This window comes from Zychaea mexicana, assembly GCF_025766255.1.
Source record: "Zychaea mexicana strain RSA 1403 chromosome Unknown BDB00scaffold_2, whole genome shotgun sequence".
In the NCBI taxonomy this organism is placed as follows: Eukaryota; Fungi; Mucoromycota; class Mucoromycetes; order Mucorales; family Lichtheimiaceae; genus Zychaea; species Zychaea mexicana.
In genome coordinates, this window is record NW_026516665.1 from 669,691 (window position 1) to 695,946 (window position 26,256).

General features: G+C 39.3%; 4 protein-coding genes across 4 annotated transcripts; 2 read left to right on the forward strand and 2 right to left on the reverse strand.

Annotated features, from left to right (window-relative positions):
• Positions 1-2,013: 2,013 nt before the first annotated feature.
• Positions 2,014-3,609, forward strand: BDB00DRAFT_866801 (uncharacterized protein; the record flags this gene model as incomplete). The annotated part of the gene is made up of 3 exons (XM_053126267.1): positions 2,014-2,286; positions 3,314-3,447; positions 3,531-3,609. The coding sequence occupies 3 exons, from the start codon at positions 2,014-2,016 to the stop codon at positions 3,607-3,609; spliced, it is 486 nt and encodes a 161-aa protein (XP_052985580.1).
• A 1,609-nt stretch (positions 3,610-5,218) lies between these two features.
• On the reverse strand, positions 5,219-6,315 carry BDB00DRAFT_866802 (uncharacterized protein; the record flags this gene model as incomplete). Its single annotated transcript, XM_053126268.1, has 5 exons — positions 5,219-5,266; positions 5,371-5,643; positions 5,712-5,801; positions 6,067-6,110; positions 6,186-6,315. The coding sequence occupies 5 exons, from the start codon at positions 6,313-6,315 to the stop codon at positions 5,219-5,221; spliced, it is 585 nt and encodes a 194-aa protein (XP_052985581.1).
• An 11,270-nt stretch (positions 6,316-17,585) lies between these two features.
• BDB00DRAFT_229060 (uncharacterized protein) lies at positions 17,586-19,233 on the reverse strand. The gene has a single exon (XM_053116556.1). The coding sequence runs from the start codon at positions 18,925-18,927 to the stop codon at positions 17,671-17,673; it is 1,257 nt and encodes a 418-aa protein (XP_052985582.1). The 5' UTR covers positions 18,928-19,233; the 3' UTR covers positions 17,586-17,670.
• Positions 18,956-22,353, forward strand: BDB00DRAFT_796315 (uncharacterized protein). The gene is made up of 11 exons (XM_053121457.1): positions 18,956-19,288; positions 19,397-19,503; positions 19,654-19,768; positions 19,860-20,053; positions 20,132-20,265; positions 20,401-20,529; positions 20,672-20,768; positions 20,880-20,990; positions 21,274-21,398; positions 21,643-21,712; positions 21,818-22,353. Exons 1-11 carry the CDS (start codon positions 19,279-19,281, stop codon positions 22,175-22,177), a joined length of 1,452 nt encoding a protein of 483 aa, XP_052985583.1. The 5' UTR covers positions 18,956-19,278; the 3' UTR covers positions 22,178-22,353.
• The last annotated feature ends 3,903 nt before the right edge of the window (positions 22,354-26,256 follow it).

Consider the following 26,256-nt stretch of genomic DNA (forward strand, 5'->3'; position numbering starts at 1 on the left):
CTTATTGAAAAGTACTAATACTGTATACAGACTAATGCTTTTTCTCATATATATCGTGGTCTCTGTGATCTTCTTGTACATGCGATAATCCGTACTACTGTATCATAGAATAAGATGATCGTACCCAACCTGCTCCAGTTGTGCATACTTCTGGCGCTACATAGTATATAGCAGCAGCAAAGAGGTAAAGCATTTACATGGACCACGGTACCTTGGTGATGCATCTATGCATAAGAACCGTTTATAGTAGACCCTCGTTAATTTCATAGCGTGGATTCGCAAATTTTGTGTGGAATCGGCGAGGAATGATAGTTAGCGAGAAAAATTTGTATGATACACTAGTACTCCCTGTTATTCTTGTTTGTTTGATGGCCCCAAAAACCCTGAAAATAGCGAGGGTTAAGAGTTAACGGTTTGAAATTAAAGAAGGGCGACTGTATCATTGAAGCGAAGCCAAGAAGTAGGGGCCAATACGATTGGTGAAAATAAAACATAGGATGTATAGAAAAAAAAACAAATATGCAAGAATGATCTGTCTTCTTTGTGTGAGATGCTCCCCTTTTTCCCTGTTCATACCTGACATTCTTGGCGACAACAAAAGGACAACAACCGAGCACGCCCCCACTCCTTGCCCCCCTTCAATAAACACCGCCAATATGTATGTAGTATATGCACATAATCTTATTACTCACCGCTATCGTTGTTGTTGCCACACCAGGTACGCCGCCGCCTTTCACATACCTGCCAGCCACTGCTGATCATCATCGCCAATTCATTATCAGGCCACTTTGTATATACAAAATGTCTTCTCTTTTGTCAATAACGACCCGCAGAATATGCAGAAGCATAAAGCTTTATACAATTATTCTGGATTTTCTTACGGCATTTAACGTTTGTGTTCCTCTTTCGCTTACTGTCGTTTATTGTATGTGAAGAGCTAAGATATGATAAAATAGGAGATACCATAATATTTCCTCCATTTGTATTGCTGTACGTATCAAGTATTTGTTTGTTTTCTTCAAGGAAAAGAAATAATGAACACAATGCAAGGAACCTTCTTGACAGAAAATAAAAAGTGCCTCGGGTGATATGCGATAATTATTTTGGCGTGTGATAGAAGAGGGAGGAAAAGCGGATGGTGGTCCTTAAATATATGAGCATAAATGTCACACGGGCTGCTGCTGTTTGTATGGTGAGGATATTAAATGTATGTAGTCTGACAGTGCTCCATTGCTAAACTGATGTAATCTCAGCAATGCAACTCGTAATGCTTTGATCAACAAAATAAAAAATGACAGCTTGATAACCCATAAGCAAGTTGTTGTTTTTGCTACACATACATACTATACTTATAGACGTACATGATGCATATATACGTATCATCAACGCAACCCTTTCACTGATTTTAATTAGTATCAGCATGATATATAGTATGTTATACTGTTGTTATGCATCTCTCAAAGCTCCTCGCACACTGCTCATTATTACATTTCCGTTCCATTGCTGTTAAAGCGTTAAACCTTTAATATGTTGAAATATTAGCATACATTATACAGTATTAACCATCATTCCTTTTCAGTTGATACAGTACCGCTGGGTTCTTCCTGGCCTTTTGGACTCCATATGTGTATACCACCTGAAGTACTGCTGTTTCTCAGCTGACACACATCCACTATGTACTGGTGTAGTTGTAAGTTAATTAAAAGCCGGTAGTAACTGCATTACCGTTTTTTGCAGTAGCGGTTTTTCGTGAAAAAAACTGCAAAAAGTGAGGATGGGTATAAGGGTGTTACACAGGCTGACAACATCAGTACTTCATTGAGGTTACTTTTACATTGCAACTTTAAATAAAAAGACCTAATTCTTTTTGCAATTGTTTTATACACACTATTCACACCATACATCATGACAAAAGGAAAATCATAGGAAAAGCTTACTGACGAAATAATGAAGCAGCCTATCAGTATTATATCACCATAGAAAATGCACTACACAAATCTAGTAGGTGCAGTCATGACTAACAGCACTAACGGTGAATCAAACAATGCAGACGAAGTTGCACTTAGCCAGATCAATGACTATATAAGCCTTATTTATAGTGCCAATAACCTTGTGAACTTCACTTTTGATGCAGATCCAGCTGAGGAAATTGCAGCTGTTAATCCGCTGCTGTCCAATGAAGAAATTGTTAGTGCTGTTCTTAATGAAAGAATAGCTGATGATGATGTTGTTGACAACGGCAACGAAGATGCTAGCATGACTGTTTCATCTGAACCTGTTACACTAGTATATAGTTTGCAAGAAAAAACAACTAGTATTTAGATGCCCCAGAACATCAAAACATCTGGAATGAACTCAGAAAAGTCTGGGATGATTTCTGCAAGAAAAGCCAGAACAAACATCATTGGTTCGATTCTCAGCGTCGCCGCTCTCTAATAGAATGAAAATTACTAGCGGAAAATTGCAGGTCCTTCTTTTTGGGCTGCAAAATGCAAAAAGTGAGGAAACTGCAATTTAACTAAGTGATGAACGGGATTCCTCCAAAAAAAGCTGCAAAAACTGAGGACCTGCAAAAGTGGAGGTGCAAAAAACGAGGGTCAACTGTATCAAGACAGCGAGCATTGTCTGAATGTAGGTATGTCATGTGTGGTACTATTGTAAACCCGCACACTTTCATTTGCTGGTCTGTATGACCGAATGCGAAGTGATAGTGGTTTTTTCCTATTACTGCGCGTCCCCTATTTTTACTTTCGCGGAAGGTAATTCCAAAAAATTGCCCCAAAATCCTTGTAGCAGTTTTTAAATTAGTCACTAACTTTGCTAGCTGGCTAACCCCTTTCGCCCAGGGCCATTTTTCTGCCCACATAAAAATGATAGAAACACCTGCTTATTTGTATGTCATCATATACAATGTGTAGTTGTTTTACTTCTCGAAACACTTTTGATACAGCTAAAAGGTATGATCGTATGTATATACTACAGCTTATTAATAACCAATCTCTATCGAAAGGGTCATTACAACAGCGCGAGTCATGATATCGGGGATTTTTAGCATATGTGAAGCTATACTTAACTGTGTTTTGATGACCTGTACGAGTAAAAAAGGAAATGGTAGAACAAGAAAAAATAGTATTCTGATAATGTTACGCTTCAACGGATATGTCGTAATTTTTACGATTGCTGATAGCTTTTCGATAAATAATATCAAACACTATTATATGTACTACCACCCAATGTTGACTTTGCTCTCGTTCATTTCTCCGTACTGTATGTATGTAATTAGACTTATTCAGTCTACTATGATACATTATAGATTTTATGGTTTACATCGAGTATCATTTTTTATCCATTTATTTTTGCTTATTGGATTATTACGGAACAGTATGATACGGAAAAGTTCCAAGTTGATCCAGTAAAAAAGCTGCGCATTAAACCACCAGTAAACAAGTAGACCGGTTAAGTTCTTAGGCGCTATTGCCAGAGAAGGACGGGTGATTATCAAGAAACTGACCCGAATTTTAACTTTGTAGGACTGCTGCTGCTCCTGCCGCTGCTGCCGATGAGGACGAAGACGATATGGACCTTTTCGGCTCTGAGGAACTGTGCTAATTGAATCACGTCAAGACGCAAATGGTTGTTTTCGAAAAGTCCTCAAGCCGTACTTAGATCGAAGAAGTGAAAGTTGCATGGCAGGGAGAAGAAAAGTATAGTTGCTAATATATTGGGACACAAACACAGCACTTTCTGGATTTTTTGGAATTAGTATTGGACGCACTTGTTAAAAACAACATGTACGGTAAAACTCTTGTAATGGATAATGCTAGAATTCATCATGCGAATTTGGTACATCAAGTAGCTAAAGACAGAGGAGGATATAAAATTTTATATCTTCCATCATATTCACCATTATAAATTATTCTGGTCGAAATTGAATTTTGGTGTAAGGTGCGACCTTTTGACCAAGGATGATACCTTGACACCACGTATTATCGAATCTGTCAAGCAAGTAAATCCTAAGGACTGCTGGGGTTGGATATCACTCTCTAAGTCATTTTTTCCATGATGTCATCTGGTGGAGAAGAAGTGTAACTTTTGCTGTTCAGTTTAAAATTATTATACCTATTTTTCTGAATCTACATCATTATCAATAGAAAAGAATAAATTTTCAAGAATAATAACTAGGATGCAAACATAAATATTGAAACGCGAAGATAAAGAAAATGGGACACAAATGTGAAATTATACTGAGTGTACCAAAGTAAAATAGAGGAGGGGGTACGCGAAGTAATAGGAAAACACGAATAAACTGATAGTCTGTGAAGTAATGTGCTGTCATAAACAAATAAACATGTACTAGATTATATAACAAGTTTACTAACAACACATTTATATTGTATTTAGCAGTATCGTACTAAAAATCTTGAATTGATCAGTGCACATCTGACTGCTGCAGCGGTAATATGATACTAGCTGACCTATATCAATTTTGGGTGCGCACATTCTTTTTCTTTTTCATACAAGTTTTTCTTCAACTCTCCTTTTCTTTGTCTCTTCACCAACATGGAAGATAAAGAAAGTTTATAATTTTTAAAATCGCATTTTCATGAAAAGAATTTTTCATTGATCTGGTTTTACCAGCATTTCCAATTCACTTCTCATAGAGATGGGGAGTGTGAAATAAAACAAGCCCTTGGTGATACTTTGAATCGTGTGAAAAGGCAGAGTAAAAGGAAGGCTTGGTTGATGAGTACGAAGAATGACCATTTCAAGGTATATTTTGAACATAGAATAGTAATACAATGTTTACATGTGAGAAGCTTGTAGTTGAGATCAAATAAATACATATAAAGAAAGTACTATTAAATCTGTTAAATTATTACTTATGTTAAAAAGATCTTACACACAGAAAAGCTTTACAACTACAGGAGAGAAAAAGAAGCAACTCGAGCTGAAGCAAATGCAATACATCATTTAAAATTGTATATTCATGATAAAGTGGTGATGGAACAACAAGTACTGTTCTTATGGGGAATTGATCATTAATAATTAAAGCTAAAATAAAATGCAATTTTATTTAACATTTAATTTATTGATGTCAATAGTGATTTAATTTTATGAATCTAAAGAAAAAAGAAAAAAATTAATTAAAGAGGCTCATAATAACCTTTAAGGCTATTATAGAATGTGGATAATACAAGAAAAGAAGATTTTTTTGTATCTAACATAAGGAGCTTGCCGATGATATGTTCTTGATCAATGCAATACCCTATGTATCTTTTTTGTTTTCCCATCTTTCATACACTTTTGTCGAATAACAGGGTTCAGGCAGGTACAACACATCTGACTTGTGTTTCTTTCACCCGTCATTACTACTGGACAGTTCCTTCTATGTATTTGTCTACGTTTCTTGCCGCCTCTTCGCTCATGGCTACTGAATCGACTACCCACTTCCGTTCCTTGCGTTCCAACAATATACATCATGGGGATGACATCCTTGATAATACTGCCAGAAACAAACTGACGCTCTTTCGAACACATTTGGTCATATGCATGACTCTGCTGAAACTGGATTGTGTACTTGTCATATTGATGTTTTTTACTGTTGTGGTACTTTTTCATGACAGCCTGCTTGTTGACAGCCTTCTAAAGCATATAGCAAAATGAAAATAGTAAGTATACACTGCAAAAAAATTAGAGTATTAAAACGGTACCTGGTAGTGTAGAATTGTTTGGTTTTTGTTAATGGTAAGGTCTAAAGACTTTTTCGCCAGCATTTCCTTAGCGACAAGCACCTCTTTAGGCTACTATCATATAAAAAATGTCAGTGTAAGCCTAATTTAATCGTAGCCAGTGCCCTTAAATAAGATAGTAGTTGATCCAAAAATAAAGCATAGCAATATTGTTGTTGTTCTTGCACCTTGCGACAACAGCTCCTGAAGCAATTGATACATCTTTGGCCCGGATGTTATATAGGTGGAGCAGCTTTGGTTCCAATATAGATAGTACTTAATTGCTTGGTATTTGTCTACCCTTGTTCACTTTGTCAACTTGTATCACTCCAATTACCTGAGCCTCAGTTACGTGGGATGTACAAGCCTCAACAGCAATGCCTTAGTCAGTTCCACTGTAGTTGATTGATTTGTCCTCTTGCTCAGCTTGCCTTTTGAGTATATTGAGGTTGGTACAATGTGGCACATCCATGCTTCGTCTGTCACTCAAAGTCGGTGTGCTGGTGTAATCCTTGAGGGCCCTTGTTGAAGAAGCCTCCTCGTTGTCAGCCTTTTTGCCTTTTGCATTGATTGCTTTTGCTGTCATGTATTTGTCTAGTCAGCATTGGTCAAGAGCAACTACAACATGTACATAGTTTGTAAAGTATATATTCCTTTTTTGTTTTAGTCTCTTGATTTCTATTGCGAGAACTGATTTCCTATCCACTTCTTCTTCTGTGTGCTTTAGGGTGGTGATTTTGTTCTATATTCCCCAGAATTTCTTTCATTCTTCGTTTCTTGAACCAAATCTATGTTGGTTAATCATTTTTACTCATTATTTGAATATATCAATATATCTAAATATATATTTTCATAATCCTCCCGAAGTATTATACTAGACAGAAAAGAAAAAAAAAGAATTTTCTTTTTATAAAATAATTATCAATAATAATCAATGACAATAAACATTTTACTTTTATGTCATTTCACTATTTTAAAATTACTTATAATATATAAATTATAATATAAAAGAAAAACCATTCTTTTTCTTCTATCTATTTATATTCTTTATCTTTAATTTCTAAAATTAATGATATTAATTTATCAGGTTTATTTGAACCTCTTTTGAAGTATTAAATAGAAGAAAAGATAAATGTTATATATTTTTATATATTTCTATTTCTATAAACAAGAAAACAATTTGTTTTTCTTAATATTACTATAAAATAAACTTATTTTTAATCTATTTCAATACTAAGAAAATTAAAAATATTTAATATTTTGATTTTAATCTCATATATATTTATTTTACTTATATATATAAATATTATAAAATTCTAAAATCTTATAATTTTTCTATATTCAATAAGTCAATGTTTATCTCTCCTAGCATATTACCAAAGGAGCCATATCAATCACCAGGTATGACACAACAACTACAATATGCTCAACTACTTGGAGAACCAGAAGCCTACAACGGGTTTTTCAATCCTATACACAAAGCTATGTTGTGGCTCCCATTTGATTTTGACCTTTGCTCAGTGCCAGAAGAATCATTCATGATTGATGGCGTTATGTGACAGCAAGATTTCACAAATATAATCAGCAAGAATTGCAAGCAGCTAGTTGTAGTAGAAGCGGTTTGGAGGTCAACACTCAATTTTATAAAATTACAGCATTATCCCACATCCTACTTCTCAAGCCTAGTCAATATGGAGAAGCACTATCAGCTACTTATAGTGCAGCTACATTGGAAAAACTTCATTCATAAATATTAGCAAAAGCTTTGGATCATAGTATAGAGTTCCCAGATGATATTCATTTACAAATCAGTAAGACAGTTGCAACTCTGAAGCATCCCTTACCTGAAAAACAATAATCCCAGTTGGTGGTGATGTCACAGCTGCTTTCACTCGCATGTCAACAACCGTATTCCATCTCAAGAGTAATTGTGGGCTTAGCATTGTTGTAAGTAATTATATGACGAATGCTCATAGAGACGTATCAATGTGGCTCAAGCCAGTATCACTCATTTTCATACTTTAATAATTCTTAAGGTTGTCAAAGTTGCTAAATAAACCAATAGGATAACCTTACATTTATTTAAAAATCATAATTTCAGACTAATAAAAATAATTTATTTATATTATTTATCATATTTATATAATTTAATAATTATTTTCAAATTGTTAAATCTTTTATTTATTAAAAATATTATTTAATAGTACCATTATTATATATAAATGCTATTGTTATCTTCATCTACTAATATAATATCTAATACATATGGTGCATACTGACTTAAACCGTGAGCTATCGAAAATTGAGAATTTTTGAAACACCGCGGCTAAATTTGCACCCGAAACACCCGATATGTTTCTTCATATATCATACTCTATGTTTGCACTAGTCAGGAAATTACATGATCGATAGCTATACTCATTTATTTATAAAAGTCAGAAATAACAGAGGTAAAAATAAAAACTAATCACTTGCTCCAATTCTGCGGTGGGATTTGTAACTTCTAGAAGTAAATTTCTCTACGATCTTGGCAGCTTCACGATCGTCTTTCATATCCTTGTATGCTTGGATATAACGCCAGCAACGGTTGTAGTATCGACGTATTGCCAAAGGAGGATCATCAGGAGGAGACGTGCGATCAAGATAGCCATCGAGATTATTTTTTAAGGAAGAATAAGAGTAATTACACTCTTTTCTTGTAATACGTTTCGACGCGCCCCAGTATCTTTCGATCCAGTTGGTTTCACAATGGTACTTCGGATACAATGCAAAGAGATGGCCTGCCTTGAGTACAGCTTCGTGCAACATCGTTTTTTGGGCAACGAAGTCAGGTTGAGCTTGAAGCATATGGAAGGGGCAGCAGTCATTGTACTCATCTGGAGGAGCTTTGCAATTGGTTATCCAATGTTGTTTCTTTGCCTCGAATTCACTCCAACGACCAAGACCACGCTCTTCCAGTATAGTCCTAAGTCCTTTTTGAATCCAGGTTCGGACCTCTTTTGGACCACGTTTTGTCTTGACTACTTCTTTTTGCAAAATATAGAAGTTCTGTATCTTCTGTTCGCCGTTAAAATCGGTGTACTTGCCAGGTAAGATAACTCTTTCTTCGATCCCCTTTAGCACTTTGTCCTTCAAGGTAAATTTGCTTGCTAATTTTGCACTTGCTCCGTAGGCATTGTGGTTGCTGGACTGGTCGAATACAAACAAAGCCTGGCAGTCAGGGTGGAGTCGCTCAAAGAGAGGAATGGCATCTTCTTTTAGCTGCTCCAGCATATCTTTTGAGGTCCAGTAGCCATCACGGTTCACACCTGCGAAAAAGAACTTCCGTGATTTCCAACCTTTGATCCTCATGGTTCCATGACATGGGCACTGGAACTCGCTAACCATGATTGATCCTCCTGGAGACTTCTTTCTGATTGGATTTTCACCTTCATGGAGCCAAAGATCAGTTTTGCCATCGTTTGAGTAGAAGGTTGATTCGTCATGGGTTACCATGACAATCTTCCTTTGTCCTTCCGGTAGCCGAGGTTCTTGGATGACATGCTCTTGCCCTTCAGGATACGTTTCCATGAATTGCTTATATTCAATCATCTGTGCTGCCCAGGTTTGACGATATTTCACCACATCTTCGCGCTCGTGACCGTTGACGTAAACGTCCTTTTTGTTCGTACGATACTTGTAGCCCCATTCATGAAGGTAATTGCTTAGGACAGAAGCTGATATTTGTCCTGGAAGTCCAAGGAGTGTCGGAATGACAATCTCGTTCAGAAACTTCAACAATTCTGGCAAGTCTCTATGCTGTGGTTTTGTTTCTTTCAGCCAATGCTGTGCTGCTTCAGCCACGTCTTCATCACTTAGAAGTGATAATCGCTTGACGTGTTTGCCTTGCTGATGTGGTGAAATGCGGCCAGTCTCGAGATACTGTTTGGCATAAAAACATCGAATTACCATGGGTCGATAATACTTGGATGGACATATCCATGCAATCCTAGCTGCTATTTCAGATGCTGCTATTGCTCCTTTGCCTCCAACGCGTTCGCGGAAATACGCATGGACCGCAATGTATTTTCTCAGCTTAAAGTCATTCAAGCCCCTTTCCGCCTCTTTCTTAATGTTCATTCGGGGAACAACGAGAGGTTCCAGCCGTTCGCATGCTTCTTCCATAGTCATCATCGGCTTGTAGTCGAGCAGCGACTCTATCCATTCTTCATTGGCACTTGTCGTCTCTTGCGACGCTTCTGTGTCGGTTGTTTCAGCAGTGCTACGCATGAAATCGGTAATACGGTAAGACCCATTTGCCTTCTTTGCTGCTATTTGCTGCCGGTAGTACTTTGTCGTTCTTCCATTTCCCCAGTATGGGCCACGTGAGCACACTTCATTACTCGATCGTATACCAAAATCAGGTATAGAAGCAGTCGAATCAGGTTCATCGTCGATTGATGCAAGTATCTCGAAATCGTCAAGTTCCTGATCTTCAACAATCGGGATTTGCACAGTGCGATCCTCAAGTAACGGTGAAATGGATCCAAAATGCTTGTAAGTGGTATTGTTCCGCTGCTCTTTGGCGCGTCTTTGTCGCTTGTTTGGAGGGGGCATGGGTGTGATAAACGCGGGTTGTGATAGATAATAAGAGAAGGATAATTATTAAAAGACAATATGAAATACAGTGAGAGTCAAATATGAGATAATTTCACTAAATGAATTCACAACCCTTTATATACTGTTGGAGATGCTATCAAAACTTCCGTTCGGATGAACTGATAAATGGATCGCGGACATGCCGGGTTTCGGATGTTTCAAAGATGAAGAAGGATGGGAAGGTTGAGTTTGTCGGCCATGATAATAGACATTGTCTTCCGATTGTAAAGAGTAATCTTTGCCTCGATCAGTGCGTTCCTTGTTTGGTGAAGTCTCACTTTTGTTTGTGCTGGAATTAGTATCCGCTCTTTGACAGGTACACTTCACTCAACTCAGATAATGTAGATTGAAACTAAGTACTGACAATGGTTGGTCCTGAGTTATGATTCTCGATTCTGATTCATGTTTAAGAGATTATCGATATTATATTGCAACGAAGTATTGACAATAGTTGGTCCTGAGTCATTCTCGATTGTGATCCATGTTTGAGAGATTATCAATATGGTGCTAATTATGTAATATTTGATTCATCCATGTGTGAGGTGTTCTCTCTACTGCATTTTAATGGTTACGAAGAAGATGGTGGAGTGGGTTGAGTTATTTGGATCAAACTCAAAGTAGTGTAGTTTCACCACAATGAGCGAGTATCAATGAAGGAAACACAACCCTTGTGAAAAAGCAGTATGATGATGAGGATAACATGTTTGTGTAACCATGACAAATACAATGTTACACAGGCTGTAATAGCCTACATCACCTCACTGATCTACCCCTCCCACCTTGTCGAATTCTTGGGTCTACATAGTAAATTTTCATATTCCGACAAAACTTTGATGGCTATCAGAGCTCTCTAAAACACCTTTTTTCATAAAGTAACGAGTAAGAAATGCTTATAATATGCTATTAAACACATCTTGCTGGTCAGAATCTCAAAAAATTCACTTTGGACAACTCTGATACACTTTCTTTTTTTGGGTCGGTATTTCAAATATATTAATGATTCAAGTCAGTATGCACCATACTATTCTTATTATGTACCAGATAGTCATTACCATCTATTAATATGGTTATTCAATAGTAAATGTATCAAGCATAAGCGAAACTGAAATTTGGAACAGTTACTATGATCTATTGTTGACAGGTTTACTGGGTGATCCCAAAAAAGACTTTATATTGCGTTGGGTAAATAAGATAACGCCTGAAGGTCGCAGTATTTCGTCCCACAGTCGACTGGATGCAATAATATCGGTTTTTACATAAGCAAATTATGATAAAACTCTTGGATATGGTGAAGCAAAAGCAGCAGAGCCAATACAAAATAACAATGCTCTTTGCTGGGATTTGCTTTGCTTGGCAACATTTGGAAAAGATACTATTGTTTTGGGTACAACATTGATGACAGTTAGGTTTCAGATCGGGTATTAATCCTTAATAACTAGCCCTATATGTAGGTGTGGACCACTATTAGTCCACATCTTACATCTCTATATCTCATGATCAAGGGTGTACTGATTTTTGAAGTTCGTTTCTAAAACATTATGTCACTGGAAGGCTGCATCCAAGTATTCCTTGCCTAGAAGGATAAATCATTAAAGATATATAATAAAAGTTTTATAATTTAAAAATTATCTATGATAAGATATACATTTTAAAACTGCCAAGACAAAAATCAAAGATTTTTCATGGAGTTTCGAGAACCTTGCTCTAGAGAAAGAACCACAAAGAGTCTCTGTGTAAGGTATAAACACCTTATGCACTGGAGGAAGGGAGCAACTTACTTGTATAAGTTAATATCCTCATTACTACTCTGGGGGGATCATTCAATAAAAGTTATAACTTTTGTTCCATAATAAAAGATTTATCTTTCTTAAAAAATAACATTAAATGATATCTCATTATTATAGTATAACTTTAAAAAAGATAATAATCAAAAATTAATAAATTATTACAAAATATAAATATTTTGATAATTTTATTATTTTTTCTATAAAAAGTTATATCATTACATATAATTTTTTTTTATATTTATTTATTTATTACTATATATCAAAGATAAGACATTTTAAAGATGTGTCAATTTAACTTTAAAAATTAATCTATAATTTTTTATAATTTAACAATAAAAGGATTTATCTTTAAAAAAGGATTATTCTTCCTAGGATACATAACATTAGAAGCATGTTTAATTACATCAAACATATTTCTTTCAATGAATTAAAAAATTATATAATAATTAATTAATTTTTTTTATCTTTGATTATTTATATTTTTTATATTCTTCCCTACTAAAGGAAATACTCTTGATTAATAATACAAGGATAATCAATGATTATCTCTTATATTTAAATAATAAGAATTAATTCTCATACATAGTAAGCTCAGTTGTTTCCTTCTTTCTTTCTCTGTAGGATTGATATAACAATGACAAAAACAATCATTAATCTATATTGGAAATTAACCTAGATGTAATTGATGTATATATGATATAAGTTTCAATATAGAGTTATATTCAGTTGAATTCAAGCATGAAGCTTTATATACCATGACTAAACTTGCCAATATTCGACACGCTGACTTATTGAAAATTCATTTTCTTAGCTATTATCTATAGATACACTGGTTCAATTAAGAAGAATGATCAATATTTATACAGTGGACCCCTGCTTTTTTCAAGGCTGCCATTCCTAAGCACTCTTGGACGAGGTCGATAAGTTCCTTGACAGCACTACGTGGATGAGGATGACTATTGGCAAACGAACGAACTTGTTGCTGATATAAATCGACGATGGCGGCAACGTAGCTCATGATAGTGGAAGCCTTGATTTTCTTGAGCTGGTTCGATCCTTTGCCCTTGCGACGAGAATCAAGGTTCATGACCTGTTAATTGAGATTGTATTAAGCTAAGAAGCAGTACAGCAAAACTATAAATTTGAAGTTGCATAATTCACAATTATCGTACATACCTCTTCATGAGAAACAAATGAAGCTTGTCGCCATGAACAATATAAAGAATTTCTGCAGACAAATGTGGCAGCATTCTATCGCACCATTTACGGTTTCCCGCTTGCTTATTGACATAAGTTTTCTTAGTGTTAGCTGGGCGTTCTTCGAGTGCTTCACGGTGCGTTTCATTCATAGATTTATGCATAGCCAATTGCGAAACCTGATACGTGGAGGAGCTGGCAGTGGTGTTGAGAGACATAACCGACAAAGAGGCCCTAGTAATATTCCTAGGGAAGAAGTGTTGTTTTTTTTATAAAAAAGCCATTGAAGTTTGATAAGCTATTGGGAGCAGCATGAAATGAAAAACGTTTATTGTTGAGTGGTATCGATGACGGCAAAAGTATATAGTGGTGTAGATAACAAGATATAAATATAACATGATATGTATTTGATTCCAAAGGTGTGTAGCTTAGTCTTTGGCATCCCTGTAATACTTAATTTTACGGCGCGCTCGTTTCTTGGGGATTACTACATTAATTGTAAACAGTGGTTGTGATGGTGTAGACACTGGTGATGGCGCCAAAGCAATTCTTCTAGGACTATTGCGACTAAAACCTAATGGTGATGCACTGAGAGAGTTTGGTATTGATGATGAGATAGTTGTTGTTACTGATGACGGGTCAGCTACTGCTGTTGATGATGGTAACGAGTTCGACAGGTCTCTTTGTACTATGGATTGGAGGGCAAATGGAGGTGGTGACAGTGTGCTAGCAGGTAATGCCGAATATCCCCTGCTTGGTGACATCAATTCTGCGTTCATCGTTTCACAAATGCCATCGCTGATTGCTTTGCTAGCGCGTGTCAATCGTCTCTCATTCCATCGCTTGTAAAGCATTTTTAGATGATCTGGTGTCTTGTAAAATACTGTTACTCCATCTACCGGCTTGGATGTGGATGCGTTCCAAAGCTTTGCCAATGTGGTCCAGTCTGATGCACCGACAGTTCTTTGAGCTGCTCCATAAATGATTTCTTGAAACTTTTCGAATTCCTGCTTCGTGTGGACAGGGGTAACAGCATACTTTGTTCCTTGTTTTAAGCAAGAAAGATGTAGCGCTTATTCAAAGGATTGGCCGTAGAACCAGGCGGCAAGAAGATGTTGATACTAATGTTGAGAGAGTATGGCCGAGGTTTGAGCGTATTCATTTGGTCGCGATGCTCTTCGTTGTTTCGTTCTTCTGCTGAAGACATGTCTATCCCAAGTGTGCGAGCAACGTCAGGTGCAAATTCTGCAATACCAAATGTCTTGCTGCACTCTTTCAGCTCCAAGCCTTGGTCATGGGCATCCGCTTGCTCCTCAATAGCACCACCAGTGCCAAAAATCCCAAGCTTCATCCGTAAGTAAACCAATGCTTCAATCAAACATGGATCATAATGTCCCTTGTACTGACGTAAATATCGATTCATAGTGCCGACCTGATATATAAGGTATCTCAATATCAAAACTAATTGAATTCAGTGGATATCACCTTTTACCTTCAAGTTATGACGAAGTCGATACTCAGCAAGAAAGCAATCAGCCAAATGTGGTCCGGCACCGTTAGAACCAATAGCACGAATAATGTTTTGATGGACTCCACCCTCTAGAGAATTAGTTCCACGGGCACACCGATAAAGGGGAAGGTGTGCTTTTTTGTCGTATTTAATTTTATAGTACAGCGGCGTATCGGGATGATAAGAAACTTGGCCTCATATATCGCCCTGAGCATGTTTTGGGCTTGACGGTGGGCGACCTATTTAAACAGTATCCTTCCAGTTCTGGTGCAAATTAGGTTACTGTATTCAGCAACTAGATTTTGGACTTTAGGACCGAGTTCGTGTGGTGGTGGGACGATATGTTTCACTCTTCGCATAACTCAAGATGGATCCGTGTTCAGCATGTATTCCCATGTAATGTTTTTGGTCGCTAGATATTGCTCCACTTTTTGCCGATCTTCTTGGTGCACAACAAAGATAGCGTTGCGTAGTTGCCGGGAGAGTTCTTTTGCGAGAACATGCGCTTGGGTATCTTGATTAGTGCCACGAAATGATAGATGTCTTTTAGGATTCTCGAATATACAAGTTGCTCCTAGGTATCCTGCACATAAATATTTGTGAAATTGAAGTTCGAAGAGTCGGAACATGGTATATTCGATGTGCTTTGTTCATTGGAGTTGTCATTGATTTCGTGTGATGTTGACGTCGAACAAGAAGATGCTGACTCCTGATCACTATCGTCTGGTATACTGTCGGTTATCTGATGTGTATCGTGCGTATCGTCAGGTATGTTGGCTTGTGATGGGTTATTGCCTTGATGCGGTGGTTGTTCTCTCCATAGACATAACGACTTTTTTTTGAATCGTAGCATGGATATAGGTACTGTCACAGCAAAAGGGAGGTCTCCAAAGTCCATAAGAGTTTTTTGAGTTTGCGAGTCAAGAATTGCGCCAGGAACACAAACGTGATTGATCGATATATATGCCATGTTGTCGTCGAATGTTATCTAGTAATATATAAAGAGAAGCACATGTTGTTAATGAATCATATTCTTCTTCCAAAAAACAATACGTAAGTCGTAAAGTACCTGCTGCTTATTGTGTAATATCTCGCCATATGCAATTGGAAATGAACATTGAAGACGGGAATAAATAGCAACGCACCCACCATGCGGAGGAGGATTTAGTACGGCTTTACCCAGTGTACGAAAACACACAAGCTTTGTATATATCGCCAACGACGCCCACGCGTCCAGCGCTGCATAATACACTTGATTCTCGGAAAGATCTTGTAATTCCCAGTTGCTGTCTCTATCATTTTTTTCTTCCTACCCCCAAGTACTTCTTCAGCAATTGTAGATAGTCCTACATTTCCATTTTCAATGAAGCCTCGTCTACGAGAGAACTTGCCGAGCTCCAACCCCGTGCCTTCATGATAGTCTAGTCCGTAGTCGCGCTTTAATTTTTCTTAAGTCACCACTAACATTACGGCCAGCTTTTAGGACCTTGGACGACTTTAGAAGAGTTTCGATAGAAGGAGGAATATTATTATACTGTTGAATTGGCAGGATAAAGACGTAGCTCTAAACCACAAGTTATTTTGTTAGCGTGAAGCTGTAACGACAGTGTAACAGAACAGAGGCAAGACCTTGTTTACTAATTGTTGAATTGCCATTTGCCAGGGGAAGCATGTCGACTGAAGTTCCAGCCGCAATCCAAACCAATTACACTCGTTTGGGGATCAATTTCACACAAGATGGTGTTCGTAATTTTTTCTTCAGCTTCGGTTTCAATGCGCATGTAGTGCTTGGTAATGAAAGTTGGCAGGTGTAATATGTGATTGTCGCGGGTAGATTCAGTTAAAGTCAAACTGCTAATCTTGGGACCGAACTTCAATGAGTTGATATTATCAGGTAGGAACGCCTTGTCTCCCCGGTCGGTGTCAGTAAAAAATAGCTGCGGTGGTTTATACCAGTGCATGGCGTATGTTTGAAAAGGCGTCTGTAAATGCGATAATGACTTTTGTGGGGACTAGCAATTACATTCGTATCTCCTCATACTCATTACTTGTATAAAGAGCGCCTAAAGTCGGTGCGTCACCCATTTTTGCAACTTTCTTCAAAAACTTGAATGTGTGGTCTCCCTTGAGTATCTCTCCATCAATAGTAACCATCTGCTTGTCTATAATTGGCCGAAGAACATCCATGATCGCATTGTATATTGGTTGAAAGTATGGTATAAAAGGAACGTATATAGCGTATCCTTGAGGGTAACACCAATACGTATTTAGCGAACCGCTTTCCTTGTGTTGTTAATGCTACCACTAGGCTATTTCTGGAGGTTGATGCGATACTGCAAAGGCAATTGTTTAAGCTAAATGAGATGCTACAGTATCTATATATAATTATAGAGTGATTGATAGTTTAACGATCGACATCCCAACCAAACACCATAATGCACATGACAGATAAAGATATAGCGAGACTAATAATAAGTTTGATTCATAGCTATATGTCCAATCAAGTAGCAATTTTTTTCCATAGCATCATATTAATATTAGATACAAAAAGCAAGTATACATATTTTAACTCTCGCATAACAATGGTAAAGAAAGACGGGGTCATATTTAGTACAAAAGTGGGTTGGTTGCGCGGATAGTAGAGAGAGGAAGAGAGAGAGAGAGAGAGAGAGAGAGAGAGAGAGAGAGATAACAAGAAAAAAGAAGTAGAAAAGAAAAGTACAAACTATATATGGTATGGAAGATATATCTCAGGTAACGGGTTCAGAAAGTCAAGTAGGAGGAGAACGGAGAGAATGAATATAGAAGCTTAACTAGGTGACGTTGGCGTTGCTGGATTCAGTTTAATACTCTCAACACGATGAGCTAATCGATCTTCATCCCCCATTGCTGGTGTAGTGCTAGCAGCAGCAGAAGTTGTTGAGGAGGTATTTGCTCTGTGTTTGCGATTGGCACCACGGCGAGCTGTCAAGTCGCGCCAAACGAAACAGGAATTCCCTGCCAGTTGTACTTTGGGTTTACGACCTCGTTTTTTCTTTGGGATGCTGAGTGTGCTGTCCATTCGAGTGCTGGTAAACGTGTTTAAGCCTTTATTCCGTCGAGGCTCTTCGGGCCATAAGAGGACTGTCATATTGCTGTCGCTGGTGTTCGCGCTGGATATCGATGACGGAGATGCTGCTGCTGCTGCTGCTGCATGGTTACAAAAACTATTGCTGTCACTGTCACTGCTGTTGTCTTTATCTGTCATATGCTGCTGTTGATGTTGTTTGACCTCCCACACTGTTGGCGTGACAAACGTCCAACAATCACGCTGTGAGACCTGGCGAGAAGCATTTGGCGGACGGCCACGTTTCCGTTTGGCGACAAAAGGAGGAGGACAGCTGGCGGCTGGGAGGGACGGGGATGCTGATTTCGGTCTTTGCCAAGAAGTTGAGGGGGCGTCGTGACGATGGTGATGATGTCCTTGGGGTTCTTGATTTTGGTGGTGGTTGTAAAAGTGGTGCTCTTCTTGTTGTTGCTGTTGCTGTTGCAGCTGGTGTTGATGTTGATGATGATCGATTAGAGAATATAGAGGTGGATCAGAAAGACGGCGCGAAGAACATGCTGACGCGGGCAGAGAAAAGGTGGATGCAGCGGATACGGAAGATGAGGTGGATGCATTGGATGCATTGGATAGCGAGCGGCTACGTCGAGTGCTGCATGGTGGTGGCAGTAGCAGGCCTGGATGCGGTGAGGAGATCGGAGAGGATTGTGGTGTGTCCAAAGGATAGGGCGAGGTGGCCGGTGAGGAGTAGGCGGATGAGGTGGACGGGATGGAAAGTGTCAGTGCTGGCAGCGGTTCGACAAGGTCTACTGAGGCGACTGGCGGGAAAGATGGCTCGTTGATCTGCGGAGGCGGGTGGTGATGATAATGTGGTGCTTCTTTTGTAGACGGAGCGGACGGTGGAGGAGGTGACAGTGGGGCGTCTCGCAGAAGAGAGCTTATGGGCGGAAGGACGACGCAAGGCTCTTCTGGACGCGGAGGAGACGGCGGATGGAGAAAGAATTCAATTGATTGGCGACCCATGGTTGGTGTTGGCGATGCTGGCGATAGTGTCTGAGTGTGTGTAAAGTGCGTGGCAGGCGAAGGCGAGGAGGAAGAAGAAGAAGAAGAGGAAGAAGAGGTGGAGAAAAAGGAAAAAAAAAATAGCTTGGGAGTGCTTTATTTTGCCTAAACTTGGACATTTATAAAAAAAAAGAACTTTCTTGAACTTCTTCCGATTGCCATTTCCTAATAGCTTTTGTAGAGTCACGCTCTCCACCCACTCTCTGCCTCGCTCTCCCCCCCCCCAAAAAAAACACAATAATCATCATAACTCCACTCTATAACACACACGCACACTCCTTTTTCTCTTTGCACACACCCACACCCACACCGATGCATACGAGTACTGTGTTTATACACCCAAAGGCTTGGCAGGGCTCCCCTTAAGTGCGCTTCTCTCCGCTAACTGCCATCGCATGTTTTTTTTTTTGTTTTGGTTGCTCTTTCGTAGTTGCCCAGCTCCAAACACTGCTCTATGGCCAAAGCGACAGCCGTGACGCGACTGCGACCACCACCACAACAACAACCAACGCTCCATACCCTGACGAAATATACCAGGTAAGAGCCTCTTTTACTTTTAATGGTGCGTGGGGTGGGATGGGGGGGAAACGCTCCTCCACCTCCCCCACCCCCAATCCTAAACCAACCTGTCTCCTTGCCCTTTCTATTTACTAAAACACAAAACCGACTTTGTATACACATTGTCAGCATCATGTCAATCAACTCCTTCCATCCCTGATTCAACGCGATCTCGACGATCCAGCCGCAATTAACTCATTGTGTCAACAAGCCATTAAGCTCGAAGCTGAACACAAGCCTCACCGTATGTGTAGTATGCTCTGTTTTGTGTTCCGTATCAGGCTAAAAGGAAAAAGGCAACGAGCCCCGCTTAAACACTCTTGTATGCCTTTTAGTGTATTCGATCCGGTTAATTGTTCTCGACTTCCTTTGTCGGCAATTACAGCCGAATGCGTCGCTATTAAATTGGGCTCTCTGTTTCATTGGGCAGCAGCAGCAAGAGCAAGAGCAATTTCGCCTTACCGTGCTTGCAGATTCTTGTTCATCGTTTGTTGCACTCCGTCAACAGATATTCCATCAATGCTTTCAGGTAATATGCCCGTGTGATGTGTACGTAAATTGACATAAACAAACAAGGAATTAACCTGTAATACCACCACTAAAAAAGCTTCGTGAGACTGAGGCGTACCGGGACCTACAAACCCATCGTCTCTTGTACGACCTTTTGGATGATCTGCGGATGCCGTCATGTGCCTGGCTTCTGGAGATCGAGGCATCCTTGCATATGCAATACCAAAGCTGGTAAGTCACTTATTGAGGAGGACATACTGCTTCTTCTGCTATTACTACTACTAATATCTAACACAAATTATTTGGGGGGCGTGGGGTTGCTGTGGAATGGATGCCATAAATTGCCGTTTCATGTTATCATGATAGCCTGCAGCAATGCGAACAGATACTGGAAAATCAGGCCACCCGTCCTTCGCTATGCATCGTCCATGGACAACAATTCGTTGAAAGCATTCCACCCAGCACTGTGGCCAAAAGTGTATCCATTCAGATGCGGTAAGAATACATAGTTGCCTGACTGAAGCACTCCAAACCACCTCTTCCTCTAGTTTTCAACCACCCCTCAGAGAGAAGTCTCCCAATTTCCTCCTAACTTTAACATAGCTTGTCTCTAATGTGCTGATGCTGTTGTTTATAGACTAGCACTTTATGGCGGCTTACAACCAGCCGAAATGGCTCCGCTTCTAAGATATTTAGCACAAATGAAGACATGGGAGGGACGGGAATGTTTCCAGGTAACGCCTAGTATAGACTTAGTTGCTATGGCAATATTCACAGCAGTAATAGCAGCATACGTGTTGAGCATCTTCTAAACCTAACCCTTTCCATCGTTCGTGGATATTTAGCTCTCGGAGACATTTACACGGGCTATTATTCGTGGCTGCCCTGCACCCTTACTCACGCTGCTAAACTCTGAGATCGACGGCATGACAAAACAGTTCTTTGCAGATCCCAAGGTATATTGATTATCCCTGGTTTTTTCTGTGTGTGTGTATGCGTGTGTGTGTATAGAAGAAATAGTATCCTTGGGTATCCCACGTATAGCCGTTTCCTCCTCGTAATATCCTTCCAAACCCCCTACTTTCCCAAGTCCTGCACGAGCAATATTTGCTCTTCTACATAGAAACATAGAAAATTGGAAAGAAGAAAAAAGCTCATACCGTTCATTCCATTCAGTCATTCATCAACTACAGTCATCTCATACTCACAACTCCTTCGTTTTTGTTTGTCATGTCATAGTTGAAAGCATTGTGCCTGGATGAGACATTACTAAAAGAACTAAGCCAAGATAACTGCAATATACCATTCAACATGAATCTCATGAACGAATGCTTCCAAATATTGGGATCGGCACCACCACCAAGGTAAACACTGAGATTAAACAACACAAATTTGATACGGTCAAAACCCTATATGGGAGAATAAGAGAGCATGAAGAAAGTAAGGGGGGGGGTGTGGTTTGAGGCATGGAGCGAAAAACGTAATTTTTTTTTTTTCTTGTTAGGGTAAAATTAGAAGAAAAAGGCGCGTTTAAGGGGGATTGGGTGGAGAACGAGAGATTTTTGGGGAAAGGATTCATGTTGGTGCTGATCGGCCTTTTCCAAATAGATTCATGGCGCAGATCACTTTGCTCACAATCTCACTTATGCAGACATTTCCCCAATTTCACCATAATCAGGTAATTTTCTTTTGCGCTTCTCCCCCCCCCCTCCTTCCTCCTCCTCCTACTCTATTACCAAGTTGACAATAAGGAGCTAACAACACCAGCAACCAACAAATATAGGATATCACGTGGGATGAATGCTGTCGGTTATGCGATTCTGCATGGGCGCATGCCTTTGCCTCACTACTCGATAGGGCCATGTTTGAGACGCGTCCGGCATCGGAATCCACTTCGATCCGATCCTTGGCAAGACTTTGCTTCTGCTGCATGCTATTCCATGCCACCGTCAGTGCCACCGCTACCAAGAAAAAGGATACGGAGTCGATAGCGACAGTGCGTCAAGAAGAGCGCATCAAATTGTGGCAGCGGTACTCAGAGAACCGCATCCTGTTTCTGAATTCGTTTGAAGACACACAACACAAGCAGAAGCAACTAGCACGCGATTTAGCAATGGTGCAGCGGTTGTTGTTTACATTATAGAAGCACAAGAAGGGTCCTTTTTGCCAAGAAACGGGGTTACATGTACGAACGAGGGAAAGGAGGGAGTTGAGGGAGTAAAAACACACACACACACACACACACACATAGTCCCCATTTCTTTTTTGGTAGACCTGCAATAAACAGGTCACCTGGATTCTTGCAGCTTACTCTCTTTTTACTTTTTGGCGTCTCTCTCCTCTCTTCATTCCTCATCCTGCTCTTCTTTGTCTTCCATCATGGAAACATCGTTCAATAACAACGAATTCTATCGCAGCATCACCGTCATCGTCTTCGGAGCTATGCCACTTTGCTTGTTGTACACACCACATACAACAAATGTCTGCAATGTACATCCTACTAATGATAACTATCAACTCGCATTTTGTTTCACAAATATTGCATAACCGAACTATAAATGAACACGCGAGTTTTTTTTTTTCGATGCAAATGTCGAATGTTCCGCATGGCCTCTTCAAACTGAAATCAAAACTTTTTAACGTTCTATAAAGAGACAGGGTATATACATGATGTAGCACTCAATAATAAGAAGATAACTGATGACGGTGTTATTCACTAATTAAAATAGCCACCTCGATTAGCTGATGATTAAAGAAAGAGAGAAAAAAGGATGGGGGGGTTGGGGATGCTGGTCGGATATTCATGCATGTCATCGCATCGCATCAACAACAGTAACGTGTCTTATATATTTTTCTTGGCATTCAAGCAAAAACACCCAGCTTGGTTATACATACTATTAAGACATTCTTCATTCACTATGCTGCATTTACACGGAGCAGTATGAAGAATTTTAGGTGTAACTGTGAGCGCACGTACGCATGTATAAAACAAACACATTGCGTGCCCATAAAAAACACCCTAAGATGTGGTTGTATGTATGCTATCTACAACCAACAGGTAGTAGAATAAACAACCAAGGGTGAATGTGCATAATATGTGCTCTGACATATTGACCGTATCATATGCGTATCATATATTTTTTCTTGGCATTTGATTGATCAAACACCTGCGTGTATATCTCAGTTATCAAATTCTAAAAACTTATCACCCGATTTTTGCAGACCTGGAGTTTCTACGGTTTGTAAAAACGAGACATCTAATCAAAATAAATTTAAGCAATCCACCAAAGTATGTCGATCCAAGAAATTTGGTTGGTGGTCACATTACTGATGAAGATAATGACCCCTCTATCATATTCATAATCAATTTGTCAAAATTTTGAAAGATATTGTGTGTGTGACCCCATGCATGATGTTAATCTATGGATCGGTGTGTTACAAAAAACCATTCTTGCTAACAGTTGCTCTCGTGGTATTGCTTTCTGAAAATAGCAGATACCAATCTGTACAGCTCCTTCCATCACCATCACCCCACTCTACTACTGAATATACTACGCTAACATCTGCTATATACTTTTAGCTTAGTCTACAATTTACCTTTTGCATGCCGTTTTATTTTCTCCGTTTGATATTGAGCTTTAAAGCATGTACGCATTTGCCAACATTCTGAACTGCCTTATGCTGTTTTCATACTATCGACTTTGATCTGTTAAAAAAAAGCGCAAAATAGAGCCTCCTGAATGCTTCTAATTGTTTCAAACAAAGGTTACTTTTGGGACAGTGACGATTAACCCTGCGGCTCGAGATTACCCCTTGCTATATGATGCTTATATGCTATGAGAGCTGGTACGCTACAGTCTACTACAGTATGTAATCAATGTTGTCTGAAGAGGATGTATCATGTTTTGCATGTGAGAAGAGCTAAAAGATCACGGTAGAACTCAAACTACTTTGAAATAAAAGCCATTGAGACCAGAGTATACTCTTAGGTCACGAACATAGTATAACATGCATCGCCCAGAGGAAGCATATTCCCTAGTAGTATTAGACCGAAAACTACTCAAACTATTACGCTGTGTCGGTGCGAAAGGTCCTTCATGAAGCCGACGACACGACGCGCAATGTCGTTCTATGTGTTTAGAATTTTGCTTATTCTGTCTATGTCTCGCGTGTCTCTATTTGGCCTCTTCGGTAATGGCCATTTTGCCTTTGCTGTAGATGCCGTATTTTGCTATAGCGTCGACTTGGCCAAAGCGGATCTGTCGCACATTCCCTACTATCTCGCCTACATATCCCTCCTATTTGCAGTACTATGTATGCCGAGTTCACCAGCGATAGTTCAAGTACCCGCGGAGCTGCTCAACATTTGTGAATCATTTATGCGTTGCTACGGAAACGGCACCCAAGACAACAACGACAGACAACTTATTACTGTAGTATTTGACAACCTCCCTCCATTTCTCTTCCAAAATCAGCAGCACTATCAGCAGAGATTAGCTGACGATATAGCGAATTTGCGCTGCTGTGACGTTTTTTAGAACGTATAGCACCCGCGTTTGCTTCTTGCTTTTCCTCTGCACGAAACCAGCATATGTACTACATAATAAGTGACAGCGATCAGCACAAGCAGCACGCGCAACGATCAATAATTATTTGTAAAGAAAGTGGGTAGCTTGGCACTTGTCAAATTCTGCAAACAAATATAAGTGTTGAATATCAACACATTTACTTTCATTTTGAAGCTTTTACAGCCGGCTATCTTGCAAAAAGAAGTCTGGAATTACTCGTAGCATCGCCATCGAGCCATGCTTCACGCAAGGGCTTTCCGAAAGGTTAGTGTACGACTCGAACTACCCTTGGTTTGACTGGCTATTTCTCCCTTCTCATTCTTCTTAATTTCTGGTAGCATTATCTATTGATAAGTTTTTTTTACTCACTTTCACATTTGCACGCACGCGATGCTGCTTGAGATCCATACACTTCTCTTTTTAGTCTTTCTTTTAGGCTTTTAGCTCATGTCCCACTTTGAGCAGCGGTTCAGAGGTGTACATACAGAATTGAGAAATACCTGCCACTGGATCCGTTGTGTAGGACAAGATAGGGCATGAACAGACCCAGTGGTCCTAAATTATTACAAAGTATACGCCCTCTGCGATTATCTATAATTAGCAAGGACGAATCCATACTTTCCCGACGATCAGTGGCTGCGACACTTCTGTAATCGACTATAAAGGAGCTTTAAACGTGCCTAGCCTTCCTTTCTGACCATGGCTAGCTGCCTGTAGGACATTTTTAATACCTTCTGCCTCGTGAGTCACTCGCGTAGTAATGTACTCCCAAGTGGGTTTGTGGACGTTGGGGAAGGGCTCGGCTCTCAGTTTGAACGTCCTTGCAGGGTGACGCGGTCCTGAGAAGCGGTGCAGTTTAATGGCGGCGTACCTTCAAAGCATGATGGGCATCGGTCGATATATCGAAGATAAATTACATATTTACTCACGGTATGACACTGTTCAATGAACTTTAAAACCGTCAAAACTACATATTTTAGCGTGCCAATCTTGAGGATATGTACTATTTCAGGCAATAGAGTGTTAGCATGAAATAGGGTGCCTGATACTATATATTGAAATACACTCGTAGCAAAAAATCTAGTTGAATTCTAACAAATATAATGTTGAAGCAGAAGTTGCTTTTCCAGATTCTGTATTCTCAAACGCTAATCATCAATCACACAATGACATAATTTTTAAAGCAATTACTGTATCTGTTAAGTCGTTTGTGGAAATGAATTGTTACTGTTTTTAGATTATCTACAGCGTCCAATTTGTACTACTGCGATCGCATTAAATTGTTCTCTTTTCTTCATGCCTGATTTTTTACATCTATCAAACGTTTAATGTATCTTTAAAAATTATTCTTTAATACTATGCGAATGCTACACGTGGTATTTCAGTATAATAGTAATGGGGGTCCATGGGTGGCTCTGCTTAAAAATTTTGGACGTTAATAAATCAACAGCATCTATACAATGTATTAGTCTAGCCAACTACTAATGTTGCAGGCAATACCAGCCGTTGCGCATATCAATCGGTATCTTTTCTTAGAACGGAAGACGGTGCTCCAGTAACTGCTCTTTGCGGTTGTAAGTAACAGTGTAGATTGTGGACATGGAAATAAAAGCACACAGATACAGATATGAGTAAGCACTTCGATGTACAATAT

What these genes read in the sequence shown, in the direction of transcription:
- BDB00DRAFT_229060 (XM_053116556.1), bottom strand. Translation starts at nt 18,927, where the DNA reads ATGGGTCGCCAATCAATTGAATTCTTTCTCCATCCGCCGTCTCCTCCG.
- BDB00DRAFT_796315 (XM_053121457.1), top strand. An exon ending in AGTGTATCCATTCAGATGCG is followed by an intron (nt 20,530 to 20,671) that starts GTAAGAATACAT and finishes TGTTGTTTATAG; the next exon opens with ACTAGCACTTTATGGCGGCT. An exon ending in CCCAATTTCACCATAATCAG is followed by an intron (nt 21,713 to 21,817) that starts GTAATTTTCTTT and finishes CAACAAATATAG; the next exon opens with GATATCACGTGGGATGAATG.